Source organism: Larimichthys crocea, chromosome VII (genome assembly GCF_000972845.2).
Source record: "Larimichthys crocea isolate SSNF chromosome VII, L_crocea_2.0, whole genome shotgun sequence".
In the NCBI taxonomy this organism is placed as follows: domain Eukaryota; kingdom Metazoa; phylum Chordata; class Actinopteri; family Sciaenidae; genus Larimichthys; species Larimichthys crocea.
In genome coordinates this window covers 19367846-19386443 of record NC_040017.1, presented here as the reverse complement: position 1 = coordinate 19386443, position 18598 = coordinate 19367846, and the positions used below count along the sequence as shown (strand labels likewise).

Here is an 18598-nt window from a genome sequence, read left to right as displayed (position 1 = left end):
GGTGCACACTCCTCTTCACATACTGCCTTGTGCTGTTTCTTCAAGGCTCTCAGTTCTGCCCTGATGTTATGGATTTGAACTACCCTCTGGTTCTTGAAGTAAGGCTGCTTGGCCGCCCTTTCTTCCTCATCACCAAACCTCTCAGCGGCCATATTTACTATGATTGTCGTCATAGTCTGAAGCCTCCTCAACATCTCCTTTGGCTGTTGCTTCCAGCACCTTGTCCACATCCTCGTCAAACTTCTGCCACTGTGCTGTTTTAGAGGCTTGGGACCATCTGATCCTTCTCTTCTCGGACTGCCTGTTTGAAAGGACTGTTTGCACCACTTGGAGGCTCTGGGCTCTGTGGGGTGCTTGGGGGCCCGGCTCCTCCTCTGTCTCACCAGGCTCTAGACCTGTGCTTGTGGTGCTTGCAGTCGCTCCTTACATTTCATCCTAGTTTGATGAATCTTTAGGCCCTTCTCATTCTTGCAGATCTTTTAGCACAAGCACTCTTTACTCATCGATGTTTGTCCATTGCTGCTGTTCGTTAACCTTGAATCTCTCCGGCTGGGGTCCCCCCCCCCCTCGGGTTCCTCTGGGGGTATAATTTCTTTCTTTGTTCCGTAGCTTGTTTAGGTCCTCCTTCACAGGAGGTGCGGATAGGGCTGCTGACCCATGCCGCCCCGGTTGCCGTCTTTCTGGGCTGCCATCTGTCTTTCCAGCTGTCCTCAAACTATTCTTGGTTTTGATGGAACAAACACTAAAGACAAATGGAAATAAAAATGTGGTATAGCATTGAAACAAGTTGAGGGTATGAACAGTCTGGAATGTAGGGTTTACCTAATGCAGGGGTCGACAACCTATGGCTCACAAGCCATATATGGAGCCAGATGTGGCTCTTTTGGTGACTGCATCTGGCTCGCAGACAGGGGAGAAAGTAAGCCGGTACGGTCAGGTACTGCGTGCCACTAAAACATTCAGTGGTGGTACGCAGTATATGCAGTCTTTGCGTCCAGCCTTCCAAACGTGTACGACACGTTTAATGTCTTTACGTTCTTGCAAAATGTCCCAATTAAAATCATTAGGAGAGTAAGCTTTTGTGTTTCGTGTTATTTAGTTCAATTTTAACAATACAGAACAACTCGGAAAAGAAACTGCTTATGACCAGAGAGTTCACTCAGCAGTATGTGAGTGCGCATGCATGTCTACCTCTGAAACACAGCGGTTGCTATGGTGATCGGTGCACGATCGGGACCATGCAGCACCAGAAGTTGCATTAATGTTAAGAAGTATTTTATGTATTATTGGTTAGCTTCAGTATAACAACGTTATTAAAAATAATACATTGAGAAACTTATTATACCCTAAAATTGTTGTCTTGCTTAAAAATGCATGCATTTATTTGTATTCAGTGTTAAAAAATATTATATGGCTCTCACTGAAATACATTTGTGGCTTTCATGGCTCTCTCAAAAAGGTTCCCGACCCCTGACCTAATGGATGGCTTTGGGAGTTGGACAAATATGGACAATAAAGGCCAACTCACACAGGACGCGGAACGGAAGTGGAACGGCACCGCCGCGGTCATCGTAGCAAATAGAAGCCAGTCTAGTCAATGAGAGCACTCACACAGGGCGTGGATCAGGCACGGCTCAGAAGTGTCCCAGAAGCGGCTCTCCGCGCCACGGTGCGAGCTTTCCACAGGATTTCTATTTTTTCTGCGAGCCGCGGCTAAACCTCGTAAATTTCAACAGAGCACTGCGCACCAGACAGGAAATCCGACAGAGAATCAACATAATAAACTTCCGCCCCCTTTCAAAATAAAACACAATACGCAGTTCATGTAGCTTTTTACAACTTCACATCAACATTACGTCATGACCGGTGGCACCAGGTGATCAAAGATCGATCAAAGGGTCTTAACGAGAGACTGATTGTTGAAGTGGAACAACACACAATAATTTATGACACAACAGATGCTTTTTATAATCTCCTCCACGTCGGAGAAGCAAAGTCAGCTGTTTGTTGTTGTTGTTTTCTTTATACACTGTTTATCGCGGGGTCTCGGGTATGTCCAGGATTCTCGCGTGATCTCGTGATCTCGCATGAGCTTGTTGTCTCTAGTATTCTTTAAATTTCTGAAAAGCTAGTATTCATGTGTTCATTCACTAATTAACTTCACTTTTATTTTGCAGATATAAGCACTATAATGAAAGCAAATTTCCTGAGGATAATTTACATTTGAAAGCATTCCAGGAAAAGGAAAATTGTGCAATTATCTGTACTGTTGATTGCGGTCAAAGTGGAATCAGAAAGTCACTAAATAAAAGTTCCTGTGGTTTGGTAACGTGAGCTATTGGTGGTGTTTGGAGCGGAGTCTGGCCTTGAAGCCTTGGATCTTAGTTCCTTGCCATTTGTTTGCTTTGACTGATCCAATTTGAAAAGGTTCACTGAAGGTTGCACTGGAAAGGGCTCTAGTGTGTTGAGTTAGAATGCTTTTATTTCTACCTGCTGTGTTCCTCATTAGGGCTTTGATTTCTGTATAACTGTACTTAGTGTCATTTAACAATCACTAAGAAAGGTGCTCAACCAACGTGTGACGTGAGGGATAATTGTATTCTTTGTCTCCCGGTTCACCTGTCACTTTGTCACACTCTATCTTCATTCAATTTCTGGCTAAAAATGTCAGGCTATACAAAGTTTGTTTGTATAGCACAATTCATACACAAGGCAATTCATAGTGCTTTACAGAGGCAAGGAAAAACAATGGACATTAAGACAAGCAATAGAAAATAAAAATAAAAGAGAAGAAAATTTTATTAAAAACATCAGAATGTCATTTAAAATCATTAAAACAGCAAATTTGAAAACAATTTAAAACATTAAACGAATCACAGGATTCTGATAAAGTTCTTTAAAAGAGCTCAGCCATAAGCACGTGAAAAGAGAGAAGTTTTTAACCTGGATTTAAAAGTGCTAAGAGTTGGGGCTGATTTTAGTCCTGCTGGTAGTTTGTTCCAGTTGTGAGCAGCATAACTGCTAAATGCTGCTTTACCGTGTCTGGTTTGAACTCTATTAGATATCTCTATTTGTAAACTACCACTATTAGTCAGAAGGGCCACCAGAAATAATCCTGTGGGGTAAATTTTCACAGCATAATTTCACGGAATTTCAGCCATGAAGTTTTGAAATACCTGCGGCCTCCACCAAGGAGATTATGTTTTCCGTGAAGTTTCTATTTGTTTGTCAGCAGGATTAGGGAAAAACTGCTGATTTATTTTTCATGAAACTTGATGGAAGGTGTGGCACAGGGAAAATACACAAATCCATCCATCCATCCATCCATCCATCCATTATCTAACAGCTTATCCTCATCAGGGTCACTGTGGGGCTGGAACCATCCCAGCTGATTTGGGGCGAGAGGTGTCGCCAGTTGATGAACTGAGGGCACAGGGAACATAGAGTCAAACAACTATTCACACTCACATTCACACCGACAGGCAATTTAGAGTCACGGATTAACCTGAAGCCCCTGCATCTGGTTGTGGAAAAAAGGATGCTCCACAAACTGCTCAGTAATATGGACAACAAGTCCCATCCACTACATGACCTCCTGCTTAAACAACAGAGCAGTTTCAGTCGGAGACTCCTGCAGCTCCACTGTAAGAAAGACCGCTACAGGAGGTCATTCCTACCAACTGCCATAACTCTGTTTAATGACTCCATCTGTGCAGAGAGAGGAGACTCATTCTGGAACAGTTGAGCTGGTGGACATATTTTGCACAAGTTATTGAGTCCATATATTTTTTTTTCTTATATTTATTTTATAATGCTGCTGCAACAAAAGAATTTCCCTTTGGGGAAAAATAAAGTTATCTATCTATCGATCGTGAATTTTAGTAATATTGTGATTTCCCTCTTCACTCAGGTCAGTGACGGACCCCAGAGATGGAAAGCGAGTTGCTCTCAAGAAAATGCCCAATGTCTTCCAAAACCTTGTTTCTTGTAAGAGGGTATTTCGGGAGCTGAAGATGCTGTGTTTCTTCAAACATGAAAATGTAAGTACATACATACAATTGCGCTCGCCGACTTCATGACTACCTGGTATTAGGAAGTCTGGATCCTGAGCCAGGTGTAAATGACAGCAGCCCATCAAAAAGCCTTACATGAGCACAGAGGAACGTAAAGTAGGTTCACACAGCAATGTAACTTCAGGAGAATCTCAAGACACAGCTACAACAAGCAAGACGAGGGTCATGTGATTGACAAGGATAACTGACATTGATTGATACATTCTGTGATAGTAATGTTAGACTTAGTTAGCAAGGCTATTGAAGAGTAGACTAGATTGTCTTTGTCTGACTGTCTCCATCTGTTACATGGCCCCTTTCATTGCACATCATAGTGGTCCATTCAGAATATGACAAGTCCCTTCCTTTGACTCAAGACACACTATGTTTGCAGCTCCTCCCTATCTAATTTGCATATTGAGATGAGATCACTATATGGGCAGAATCAGAATATCGAGAAGACTCGTTAATACTAAGTGTAAATCTAAATGTTCTGTAATTAGATGTAATTATGGAGAAAACAACTGCAGACCCAGATGCCATGACATATGATGTAACTCTCCTCAGGTGCTCTCTGCTCTTGACATACTACAACCTCCACACATCGACTACTTTGAAGAAATGTATCCTACACCAGGAATGAATTCAAAGGTGGATAGAAGGATTTCTGTATTGACACATTGTACTAAAATAAAACCTGTGTCTAAATGTAAACCTGTGACCACACAGTGTGGATTGTTTTCAGGCAACAGGGCAGCCCTTTAGTGCCTTATCAACATTCTAAGGCAATTCTTTCAACTGGATGTTTTCATCTTTTATTGGGCTATAGTAAAATGTCCACTTCAAAAAACAGTTGAGTGTGAATTATATTTTTAATATTAATAAATGTAACTTGTGACCCAGCAGACCCCATAGTTACAACCTACCACTGACTAGACAGTGAACCACTACATATAGAGGGATGTAATCTTTCTCCCCTTTGCTGTATTCATTTGAATATTTATTAGTTATGTTAATGTAGGAGTATAGACTAGGACTACTTTGTGTAAAACTCTTCTTAACTCCTTTGACAGAGAATATCAGAATATCTTTTTGCTGGTGGTTCTGTGAAATTACCTGTTTGTGCTCTCGGATATGTTTTGTTTTTTTCCCATAACTCCTATTCATCAGTTATGTGGTGACTGAACTGATGCAAAGTGACCTCCATAAGATCATCGTATCACCACAGCCTCTAAGCTCAGACCACGCCAAAGTCTTTCTTTATCAGATTTTGCGAGGTAGGTTCTCTTCTTGTTATTGTCTCTGTAAGATGTTCTTACTTCAACAGCATTAGGGATGAAATGCTCTCCAGGCAGCCTCTGATGTTGGTGTCTACAAAACAGTTGCAAACACACATATCCAGTACACTACAATTAGTTAGTAATAATGTTTCATTTACATATGAGCACTGCCCAATGTAAGATTACAGATATTTTGTTTTGTGTTACTTTTTTACCTTGAGGTAATCCTCCTTCATGACCTCATAGAGCCTCACACGTGGAGAGGCCGATCTGTGATACCATTGTGCTTCCCATACGGTATTGGAATTCCAGAGATTTAAAGGTTTCACCTTGAATGGAAACAGTATAGAAATACAAGACTCACCATTTAACTGTAACAGAGCAGGTAGAGACATGCAGAATTACAGCTGTGTGTGAAAGTTTGTGCACCCCTTTAAAAACAGCCTATGGTCATTTTATAATAGAAAAGATGAAAAAGTCTCTTGGATATATGGAAAAAAAGACAATATTATGCATAATTACATTTTATTTCATAAATTGAACAAATGCAAAAATAGAAAGATCATTTGAAGATGAGATGAAATGATTTTTGTATTTTTGTTCAACTCATGAAATAAAATGTAACTATGCATTGTTTTCTGATATTGCCTTTTTTCCATATACCAGAAAGACTGTTTTCACATGTACATTGTAAATTTCAATTCATCATTTCATTGTCAGGCCTATCTGAGGTTGGCTGGAGAGCAACCATTAGTGATCTCTCTGCTATTATGATCTATTAAATTTTGTGGGGCTGGGGTAAAAACAGGAAGGTCTTGGCCTTTCTACAACAGCAATGGTAATGTCCCTCATACAAACCTGTGGCCAAAAATCTCAGCGTCACAGACAGTCGCTCCCTTGCACTGATGGCCATCCGAAAACGGGTGTTTTGCTTTGTTATTAGTGGTTGTACTTGTTCTAATAAAAAGTCGAAGTCCTTGGATGTCATGCGGAGCAATTCTTTAAATCCAGTTTGGTCGTTAGCCTGGTTAGAAATGCCAAAAGTAGAGAAAAAAGGGTTTATGCTTTTTGTCCTTTGCCAGGATAATATAATTAAGATATTATATGAGTGTTATAATATGCATAAGAGGTCTACATGGACATTGTCATAAAGGATGGGTGGGATTTAAAAATATAATTTGTTTAATCTCTGACAGTGTAGTCAACATAATATGCTGAAGTTATTCTAACTGATTATTCCAAATGGCAATAGTTAGTTAGCAGTATTGTCATAACTTACCTCCAGTTCCTTTTGTAGGACAGACAGACCTTGTCCTCGTCGATATAACCAGGGCCGTGCCCACATTCTGTGGCGTCTTCTCCTCTTTTTTTGTTGTTTTTTTCGGCACAAACCACTGCACACACTAGAGCAGCTGTAGCCAAAAGCTGCTTCTCCTTCATTTTGTAAGTAAGAGCATGATGGGAAAACATTGCATCATGGGAAAAAAAGCTACAAGAATCTAGCTGTAGTCTTGTAAATAGTGACCCTGCAAGATTTACAGTTTTTGTAAAATCTCAGTCTGAGACTAGACTGTGACTAAAAACTCTAAACACTTGTCTTTAGATGTGAGCTGATAGTTTTCCAAGAGTCTTTTCTAAATCTTTTCAAAGTCTTCTGATGTATGGGTAGCATTAGGAATGAAATGTGCAGTTATGTGTTTACAGGAAAGTACGGATGGACTGTCACTAAAACAAAATAGATGGAGTACAAGCAGTAATATGTTGTAAATTAGTTTTTTGTTTTTAGATTAAGAGATTATCTGGCTGCATTCCTCTGAACTCCTGTACAACAATAAATTCAAATGTTTGTGACTCAACTAAGCTCTTTTTCAACTTGAAACATTTGTGCGTTTCATTGATGAAAGCCTTGATACTGATACTAACGTGTCTGTAAGTAATTAGTGAATGAAAAGAGAGACTGATATGTTTCTGCATTATTTTTTTTCTGTCATTTGAATACTGGCTTTTATTTGAGAACTTATGGTCTAAGTAACTGATTTAAAAAAAATTTAAATAAATTGCTAACCAAACCAAGACCCCAATCTAAAACTGCTTCAGCATCTAAAAGAAAAAATGTGAAGTCTAGTTCTATGTTACCTGAGAACACAATTCAATCTTTCTCTTTTCAAAATGGACAATGTTGATCGGGCTAGTAGAATTACATGACTGTAGTGATATTTACAAAAAAAATATATTGCTTTGTACAGTAACAATGTTTGACACATTGAATAACATTTCTGTGTTATCAATATATGAATGGACAGCTATTTGGAATTGTGTGCAAAAGCCTGTAATCATCAGCACACTCTCTCAACCTGTGGTTGGCACTGTATTGGTTATCTGATGATACTATTGTCTCCTCAACTGTCATCACCACCAGGACTCAAATACCTTCATTCTGCTGGCATTCTACACCGAGACATCAAGCCTGGCAACCTCCTGGTTAACAGCAACTGTGTGCTCAAGGTGCGTGGAAGATGCTATCTGTCTACTTTATGTCAACATTTCAGAAAGAAACTTTACATTCCACCCAAGAACAATATCACAGTGACTATAATGGTGGTTCAAGAGGAGTAGCGTTTGAGAGGACTTTGCACACCTCCAATGATCTATTGGAGATCTGAGTGAGGATGGGGGCAGCTGGTCAGCACAGTCCTTCATACAGGAGGTCTGGTGCCTTCCTGGTCTTCTGTCTGTGGAAAAGCTGGCACACATCTTTTGCGCAAATCCTGAGTGGAGGTGGGGGCCAGTGGGCAGAGGTGCCAGGGGGTGTAGGGAGATTTTTAATGTCTGAAGGGGGAGGGGTGTGCATGTGGGTTTGTCAAATCTACAGTAAAACACATTCAACTCATCAGACAGTTGGTAGTTATCCACAGTGCTGGGGTATGGTCTCCTGTAGTTAATGTCCTGCATGATTCTCCACACTGATGCCAGGTCATTGGCTGAAAAGCTTTTTTTTTTCTTGTCAGCTGTTTCACCTCTTGTCATCAGGGTGTGTTTTTCACCTTAGATTCAAGATTCTGTCCCCTCTTCTGTAGGCCTCCTACTTGGCCTGACGAAGCTGCTTGAATTTGGCTATAAACCAGGGTTTGTGGTTATTGTACATGCAGAAGGTCTTCACTTTCTGAGCACACATACCCTCACAAAAGCTGATGTATGTCACGGTGTCAGCCAGTTCATCCAGATCTGTGGCTGCGGCCTCCAATCAGTGCAGTAAAAGCAGGCTTGTAGTTCTACTTTGGCCTTGTTGGTCCATCTTCTCACCGTGTTGACCACAGGCTTAGCAGATTTTAGCTTCTGCCTCTAGGTTAGGATAAGATGAACCATGCAGTGATCAGATGGTCCCAAGGCTGCATGGGTGGCACAGTGCAAGGCATCCTTTAAAATTCTGTAGTAGTGGTGGAGTGTCTGTGTCCCTGATGGGACACTTAACATGCTGTTTATATCTTTCATGAATGAGGTTTGGTCTGTTAAAGTCCCTCAAAACAATGAGCAGAAAGTCGGAGTGTTTTTTCTGCACATCGTTTGTGTGGTCAGGCATGTGTTGTAATGCCTCAGTAACACAGGCCCGAGGAGGAATGTAAACACTGACTGAAATGAAGGAGGAAAACTCCTGCAGTGAATGAAAAGGTTTACAGTTTATAAATAATGTCTCCAGGTGAGGACTGCATGATTTGCTCAAAACTGTGACATCAGTACGACAACCTTTGTTTATATAGAAACAGATTTTGCCTCTCCTCATTTTCCTTGACTGTTGGAGATGCTAATTTAATTTTTATTAAGTTTTTATGATGAACACCTTCTGTTTGTTTTATCTTTAAATAATGTAGATGGACGGGGGACAGACACAGTCTCTATACTAAAGGACTGGGTGGGCAGCTGCTCTAATGGAGGCGCAGAGAAGCGTGTAAGACTGCAGCTCTGCTTCCTGGTCTCAACTCTGGGTTGTCATGGTTTTGGTCGACTAATAAACTTGGCCATATTTCTAGATATGAGAGCTGCTTCACCCAAAGTGGGATGGATGCCGTCTCTCCTAATCAGACCAGGTTTTCCCCAGAAAGGTGTCCAATTGTCTATGAAGCCCACATCGTTTGCTGGACACCACCTCGACAGCCAGCGGTGAAATGACGACATGCGGCTATACATGTCATCACTGGTCACACTGGGGAGGGGACCAGAGAAAACTACGGAGTCCGACATCGTTTTGGCATATTCACACACCGATGAAACATTAATTTTAGTGACCTCCGATTGGCGTAACCGGGTGTCATTACCGCCGACGTGAATAACAATCTTACTGTATTTACGCTTATCCTTAGCCAGCAGTTTAAAAAAAGATTCGATGTCGCCCGCTCTGGCCCCCGGTGTCGCTAACTTCACGTTTCGGACTATGGAGCTGCCAATGACCAGAGTTGGTTTCTCAGTGGGTGTGTCGCTGAGCGGGGAAAATCTGTTTGAAACGTGGAGCGGTTGGTGGTGTACCGTGGGCTTCAGTTTGGGGCTATGCCTCCTTCGAACAGTCACCCAGCCTCCCGGCTGCTCGGGAACTACCGGCGGACGGCTAGCTGAAGCTACCTGTGGCTGTACCGCACCGGCTACAGGGGACTGGCTAACTATCTGAGCTACTGACTGTTCGGTGGTGCGCTACCGTGCCTCTAACTCACTGACCCTCGCATCCAGAGCTACAAATAAACTACAGTTATTACAAGTACCGTTATCACTAAAGGAGGACGAGGAGTAACTGAGGGAGGAGAGGAGAGAGAAGCCATTGCTATCGCTAGGCTAGTAAGTGTGGCTAACAGAAACTGGTGAAACTATCAGATTGTGGTTACTAGAGTTAAGAGACCTGTTCTAAGAATAGTGCAAAGATAAGTAGATAGTCGCTGATGTGAAAATATGCAAAAACTGTTTAGGTGGACAGAGCAGAGAGCACCGTGGCAGCAACACCGATAACCGGAAATGACACAATACGCTTACAGTAAAACACGTCATACCGTACCTACCGTATGTGTGTTGTCCTTCAGGACAGATTTGGGTATTTAGTGCAAACTAACAAACGGATGAAGTGAAACTACTTTTATGAACATCTACAATCGTTTAAATAGACCAAAATGATTTGTCAGCTATGAATGTACATGGATGGAGTGCCCATGTGTTAGTCCTGTAACTGTGTAACTGTGTAACTGTAGTGTTCTCTTTCTCCCCCTCACAGCTATATTCTGACAACTAATATCTGAATAACTGCCTTCTAGATCTGTGATTTTGGCCTGGCCCGTGTTGAGGAGTCTGATGAGGCACGACACATGACTCAGGAAGTGGTGACACAGTACTACCGAGCTCCTGAGATCCTCATGGGGAGCCGCCACTACTCCAACTCCATTGATATTTGGTCTGTAGGCTGCATCTTTGCTGAGCTACTGGGACGACGTATCCTCTTCCAAGCCCAAAGTCCTATTCAGCAGGTACCTCCTACTCTTGATAAGATGAGACGAAAAGATCTTTCGTCATCGTAAATGGAACATATTTACCGAATATTCACCTCCATATTTTCTGATCAGATCCTGTTTCCATTGCTTATTACATATGTCCACATATGTGTCGCAGCGTGGCCCTTTGCTGACCATAACATTAATGTTATGTTGTGTTATAGATCCCAAAGGAAATTCAAGCAAATGTGGGGATGTGAGAAAAGCAAAAAACACATTTTGGATAGAGGTGGATGATGATCATTATTTTCATCATGTTTTACCTATAAATACACTATTTTACATTAAAGACTCTGTAAAAAACTGTTCATATTTCCTCATATTGCATAACATACAGTGTAGCGGACCCTTGGTGCCGAGTAATGAGGCGGAGAGATTCAACGGGTGCTTATGTTTTATTTATCGCTGTAGCACTGTGAAAACTATAGAAAAGAAATACAGAAAGAAAGATCAAATCAAATTCATGAATGGAACACTTAATTTACAATCCTTATACGATTCCCAAATCATCAACAGAAATATCTTCATTCAAAAGACAATTAAAAAGATACATTTATTAGACGATAGTCACAATCAATGTTAAAACTCAATCAGATAATGCAGGCGGCATCCCTCAAACAAAACAAATTCAAACCTCCCAAGGACAAAGGAAACAACAAACAAACTGAGGTTCACATACCTCATTCCACTATTATATACCAAGGGAGCTAGTATTTTACGGTGTTGAAGCTGGCGTCTGGGAACCATCTGCCTCCTGATGACAATAAACAAACTTAAAACAGACCAAACCGGCATAAAAATGTATGCGATTACAATACATAGTTCAGACAAAAAAACGTTCTCACCAAAGAAAATCCAAACAAACAAAGAGATACAGCCACACAGATGCTGTGCCAACCAAGGAGACAAAAGACAATGGTCATGTGCACAGGTGAAGCTTATGGGGCTTAATACTCCCTTCCCATTAATACCTTGCTTTTAACAAACTGGCCACTAGATGGCAGTCCAAAGTCATTTCAATTCAGTGTCATTTACATACAGTATATGCCAATAATGTGTGTGTGTGATAGGCCAATATATATGCAAATGTATAATATCACATCACAGGTGTAAAATAAAAAATAACTAGAAAATTTCTAAAGAAATTTTGAGTGTGCCTGACTCTGGCCCTGTAGTCCCCATACATTATTACTGACACTGTCATTTTAGACAGACAAGTTCAAATTAAGTGCCAATAACTGCTAAAATGGCCGTCGCTGGGCTTCTGCCTGCTGGCTTCTGCCTTCTGACTCTTATTTTGAAAATAGCCCCTCCCCCCTCTCCTCTCAGTCACTGTGTGTGTGAGAGTATCTGAGTAATTAGTGACAGGTGCACGCGCGCATGTTCACTCCCTCTCCCTCTGACCCCTGAGCAGACACACTCTTCTCAAAATAACATGGAAGTGTATGGGGCTGTCGATGGGTCTTGCAGCCGCATCTTTGCGTCTCCTGCCAAAACTATATATCTCACAGCTTTAGCAGGCGAATGTGAGTGAGACGACAAATTTTGCTACGTTTCTATGTATAAATCGTGTCTGTAGTGGTGCATTTGAGGCCACGGTAGTCAAATACGTTTTATTTTTTCACTGATCGTTCTCTCTTCTCTCCACTCTAGTGATGACATCACACACTCTAGCTCTGGAAAGTTCTCGCAATACACACCCATTCATTTTTTAGTTCTCGCAATACACACCCATTCATTTTTTGGCGTCGTTTTTGGCGAAACTCTTAGAAAAGTCATAGCAGTTGGGGCGGTCGGTAGCGTAGTGGGTTAAGCGGCCGCCCCGTGTGTAAGAGGCAATAGTCCTTGCTGCATCTGGCCCCGGTTCATTTACTGCGTGTCACTCCCCCTCTCTCTGCCCCCTGCTTCCTGTCTATCTTCAGCTGTGCTATCATTAAAGGCATAAAAAGCCAAAACAGCCTAGCAGTTGATTCCCGGCCAAGCCGGTCGTTTCGATACCCATTTTGTCTATGTGCGACAAAAACTCTGGGAGGAGAAGCGAGCCAAAAAAACGGCGGGAGAAGAATAAGCGCGGTGGATAACATATAGTGTGCACTTTTTAAGGCACACTCAATAGGCGCGGTGGATAACATATAGTGTGTGCCTTACATGCACACTCAATAATAAAAAAAAGACACATATAGGAATATACAAATGAAAAGCAGTGAATAGATAAACTGTATAAACAGTGAGAATATTAATGCAGATAATGAAATGAGTTTGAGCAGAGTATATTTGAAGTGTTAATGATAATGCTGTGTCTGTGTGTGCCTTGTTGGTTTGTAGCTGGATCTTATCACTGACCTGTTGGGGACTCCTTCTATGGAGGCCATGAGGACTGCGTGTGAAGGCGCTCGTGCACACATTCTCAGAGGACCTCACAAACAGGTAAGCTTCTATTTTTGTACAAAGCTTTTCCACCATTACGAGGATTCTAAGATACTGTGGTACTGGGCTAATAGTGATTGCAACAAAGACAAAACCATGTGAATCTGGTCTAGTCCAGGTGGCTCTGCCCCTCCTCTGGTCTTACAAGCCTCCCCTATATTTGATAATGACTGGATTCAAATGTCCGGACTTGATCACTCTTACAGACTTGTCGACTTTGCATGTGCGTTCCCACAAAGTCTGTAAGTGCTGAGGGCTGTCCAGTTTGGATTTATCTAGTCCACAAGGGCTTCAAGCAGGGGGTGCACTGGTTTCACCAGTGAAGACTTCACCAGTCTTCACTGGTTTAATTTTCCATGATTCATTGCAATAGGGATGTGATGTTGAAGGTTTTCCCACTGGCGACTATGAAAAGAAAAAGAACTTGAATGTGAATGTGCGAAACAATGACTTAGTGAAAACATTACTTGAATTATGAAGGCCAGAAATAATATTCGACCTCATCATGACAGAAATGACTGTTGCTTTGTTTCTCTCACTGTGGAAAGTTCAGTCTTGAAGCCTGTATGTCAGTGGACTGAAGTTTGCAAGGGCTCAGTCCACAAGTCCAGAGGGTGGACACAGCACTGTCACAGAGACAGGCTGACATGAAGATGAAGGTCCCGCCTCTAGTATGAGCTCAGGGGTACGGTCGAATAGTCAAAAAAATCAGTCAAGTCCTTTCCTAACCATTTTCCTTTGACCTCAGTGGAAAACGTCACAAGGTCAAGCAGAGATTTAAAGAGAATTCATAAGGAGTTAGGAGCAGATGACTGTGGTGTTCAGAGAATCCGACTGCTCTCACACTAGACTACATGATTATGCGATGGCGATTGTTATTGATGTGATCGGTGGTAAAACTACAAAGTTCAGAAGATGGACTACAAAACATGCATCTGAGATACTTACTAGATACTCCCCGTATGTTCTTACTGTGTTTTTAATGCAAAAAATATAAACGTGGACAACCCAGTGAAAAATGTGACTTCATTATCAACGTCAGAATTCAAATAATAAATGAATATTGGTCACCTGTCACAAAAGTCAAATGAAGTGTTTGTTACGCTGGTATGGTCGCTCACCTTCCTGTCCACTCATATAGAAACATTAGCAAGTTATGGCAAAGATATGATTAATCAGCAATGTTAACTTTGTGATGATCTGCAGGACGCTGGATGTCACAGTTACAAACAACAGAACACACTTCATGATCAAAGTTTTTACATCAGGTCAACACGTATGTTCATATATACTCATATTCACTCAGTGAGGAACCTTCCTCAGCAAATTAACTATTCGACCACACCGTACTGCTGACACAGTGATGTTTCAACACAGTTTTAAGAAATGCAATAAATTAAAAGTTATTCATTGATACGCGCATATGCAAGTTCTATCAGAAGTTGAAAGAGAAAGGAGAGAATTGCTGATGCTGTGATGTTTGTTTTGTCTGCAGCCATCACTTCCTGTCCTGTACACACTGTCTAACCAAGCAACCCATGAAGCTGTTCATCTCCTCTGCAGGATGTTGGTGTTTGATCCAGTGAGTCATTCTCTTATACGTAATGTTACATTATGTTTTGTTAATGAACCCATTTAGTGAGTCACCAACTATCCACTAAAACTTACACTAAAGCGAATAGAACAAGGACGAGCCCCCAAATTGACACAACCTGGCTCAGAGACAGTGTCAAAAAGAAGGAAGCACACAGTTTAAAGATTGACCAAACATATAATTTATTAAGGTTAATCAAATAACTGAATTAACTTTGCAACAAAGGAATACATATGAAGTGTGATAGTCAGTTGTCAGTGATGTAGTGATGTTTGTAAATGAGAAATGTGCTGCGAGTGTGTTTTGTGGTGCAAAACTCAGAACAAAAAGATAATACCAACAGAACCAAAAAACGCGCTGCTGTCGTCAGGGAGCCAGAGAGTGAACTAAGGAAAGTGACAAAGCCTTAAGCCTAAAATACACTGCATGCGGAACGGCTCCACCACGGCGACAGAGCCAATACGTTTCAATGTTAGTCAATGTGTCAGCTCACACAGTCTCCGTCCCCGCTGCGTCACGGCTCCGGAACGATTGTGGCGACCGGCAGCCCTCCGCAACACATACGCAGAGCTTCTATTTCTCACGGACGCCGGAGCACGGTGCATAAATTCATCACAGAGCAGACCGTGCGGGGAAGGAAATCAGCTACAAAATACAAAATAAAACCCTGGTTGATTTTTATAAAATACTCTGTGTTCACCGCGGATCGAGTTTCATTACAAGAACACGTCATAATGGGCGGGGGCGACCTGAAGTCAACAGGTGAGGGGTTTTCAGGCATAATCACATCCTTTTTATAAGGACACCAGAAAAAAGATTCGGCGTGGAATGTCATTGCAGGAGTCAAAGAGACTACAACCGGCAATATTGCGCGATACGTGAATTCACGAGATCTCGTGCGTTCTCGCGACGCTCGGTGGCTGGCGAAGACGCACCTGAGCTTATCACAAACAGGTCATGTGTGAGTTGGTGGACGGCAAAGTACGCAGCCGTTCCGGAGCAGAGCTGTTCTGCAACTGTTCCGAGCGGAGCTGTTCTGCAGCCGTTCTGCATGCAGTATATTTTAGGGGTCAACCACCACCTCAGAACACTGGCCAGGTGCACTGAGTTGCCTAATCAAAGCCCCGTCCCCCAATCAGCTCTCAATAAGGAAAGAGGCAGGAAGGGCCAGCACAGGCCCTGCAAGATCTCTACAGGGGCTGTGACACTATAGTATAATTATGTATATGTACCGTTGAACACGCCAGTGTGTCTGTCATGACAACGTCTGTTTGAAGCAAGCAACAAGGCAAAACAGAGCAGACTATTTTAGTTCTGTTGGCAAAGGCACACCTGAGCCCCATTTGGATGGGATGAACATTAATCCAACAACAGTGGGAGGTAGGGAAGAAACAGCAGACAACATTCTAACCACGGTGAAATTCCAGGATGTGGTCTATAATGATGTGGATATTCAGTGAAACCTATTCAAAGAGCCTTATAGCTCGCCTGGTTGAGCCTACCTCTCTACCTTTTTTCTGTCTCTTTAAAGCTGTAACAATCTAATAAAGGTAAAAAATAATCCAAATAACTTGGGAAACTGAATCTGGAGGTATGTAGGGTAACAGACAGGGAGGTAAAAAATCAAAGAGAAGGTTTTGTCCAACCTCAATTGTCTTTATACTGTAGTTCCATGTAATTCCTCTTTATGTGCATTCTGAGGCTAAAATGAATGTGAAATGTAGTTAATCACGTGTTTGTTTGTTTGGTCTCCAGTCTAAGAGGATTTCAGCAAAGGATGCCCTGGCTCACCCTTACTTGGACGAGGGTCGACTGCGCTACCATACATGCATGTGTAAATGCTGCTACACGACATCCTCCGGCCGTGTTTACACCAGTGACTTTGAGCCAGTTACTAATCCCAAGTTTGACGACGGCTTTGAGAAGAACCTGAGCTCTGTGAGACAGGTCAAAGGTAAGATGTATCTGCTGGGAACCTGTATGTTTGGATTAAAGCAGATTTAAACACAGTAAAAGGTTTTTGACCATCATTCTTTGAGTAATGACAAAATCAAGTCTTCTTGCTCCTAGTAGTCTCGAGGGCTGTCCCTGACTGATCTTCTTTCAATACAAAGATTTGACTTGTGGCAAATCTTTGCTCGCTCTCTCTCTCTCTGTCTTTCTCTGTCTTTCTCTCTTTCAATTCAGTTTTTCAGTTCAATACAGCTTTATTAGCATGGGAAACATATGTTAACATTGCCAAAGCAAGTGTGACATTAACAAAAAGCATAGATAGATGTCTTAACAGAAAAAACAGGATTAAAAAATAATAATAATTGGAAATTTGTGCTTTCACTGTACAAAGGCTTATATTGCAGATGCGCAATATTATAAATAAGACATATACAGTCGTCCCTCGCTATATCGCGGTTCACTTTTCGCAGACTCGCTGTTTTGCGGATTTTTTTAGTGTAATTTTGCATGCTTTTTTTTACACTGTACTGTACAGTATGAACGCACATTGTGTTCTGCCTCCTAAATTGGCTAAGGGAGAACCGCACATGTGTTCTGCGTTCTGATTAACTAAGGGAGTACTGTACAAAATGCATGTAAAAAGGTGTATAAAAGTGTGTGGTTAGGGGTTTTACGGCCTTAAAACATGTATAATAATTGTAAAACTTACTTCGCGGATTCCGTTTATTGCGGGTTATTTTTAGAACGTATCCCCCGCAATAAACGAGGGACCACTGTAATAGTTGTGAAATAAAGGGCCTACATACATATCAGTTAAACGTTAGCTTTGTAAGAACAAGAAAATGTATACAAAGTAAAAGCAGGAGGATATGGTCTAGGTCTGTCCTTCCTGTCTGCTGGATGTCCTTCTGTGGTCACAGCACTTCACACATCTTGCTGCTGTGTTTGCACATTGCTGTACTTCACCCAAGGTCTCAAAGTCTTTCTGGGTGTTTGTGATCTGTGGTGCAGTTGGCAGGTGGTTAGTGGTGCAGCTTGGTCTCCACCTCGTGTTGTGTGCAGTTGGTGCACAGTCTGTCTTCTCTGGGGAGCCAGGTCTGTCTGTGACGGCCTTTTTCGATGGCAAGGCTGTGCTCACTGAGTCTGTACATAGTCAAGGATCTCCTGAGCCACAGTGTACTTTCTATTTAGGGCCAAATAACATTCCAGTTTGCTCTGGTTTTTGGTTGATTCTTTCCAGTGTGTCAGATAGTTTTCTTTTTGTTTTCGTATAATTTGGTTTAGTCTGATGGATTTCTGTTTGGTGCCTCTGCTTGTGTTTGTGGACGGAGTCCCACAACCAGGGGGCATCTCTCTACAGTCTCTCTGTGGGTGAGGGCTTTTTTTGGGAGCGTATTGTGGTCACTTTCTTTAAGGTGATCATAAAATTTAATTGAATTTCGATGATTAGTGTGTATCGTCCTTCTCTCTCTCTCTCTCTCTCTCTCTCACTCTCACTCTCACTCTCACTCTCACACTCACTCACTCACTCACTCACTCACTCATCTTGCTGGTTGTTTTCCCTCACAGAGATCATCCATCAGTTCATTTTGGAACAGCAGAAGGGGAGTCGAGTGCCACTCTGCATTAACCCTCAATCAGCTGCTTTCAAAAGCTTTATCAGGTAGGTAGCTCTGCTCCGTATTTACAGTCTTGGAGCCTGCAGATTCTGTGTTGATAACAAAGATACGTTACATACATGAAGCAGCTTCATTCATAGAAAAGTGA

At 41.9% G+C, this 18598-nt stretch overlaps 1 protein-coding gene across 1 annotated transcript in view; it reads left to right on the top strand.

Annotated features, from left to right (window-relative positions):
- The window catches only part of nlk2 (nemo-like kinase, type 2), a 37170-nt gene that overhangs the window by 12304 nt on the left and 6268 nt on the right, over positions 1-18598 (top strand). The window contains exons 2-10 of the mRNA XM_019254400.2: positions 3911-4040; positions 4620-4675; positions 5223-5329; positions 7752-7837; positions 10624-10833; positions 13183-13284; positions 14780-14866; positions 16634-16832; positions 18401-18494. Of these exons, the coding sequence (XP_019109945.1) occupies positions 3911-4040; positions 4620-4675; positions 5223-5329; positions 7752-7837; positions 10624-10833; positions 13183-13284; positions 14780-14866; positions 16634-16832; positions 18401-18494 (1071 nt within the window). The remainder of the gene's footprint in view (positions 1-3910; positions 4041-4619; positions 4676-5222; positions 5330-7751; positions 7838-10623; positions 10834-13182; positions 13285-14779; positions 14867-16633; positions 16833-18400; positions 18495-18598) is intronic.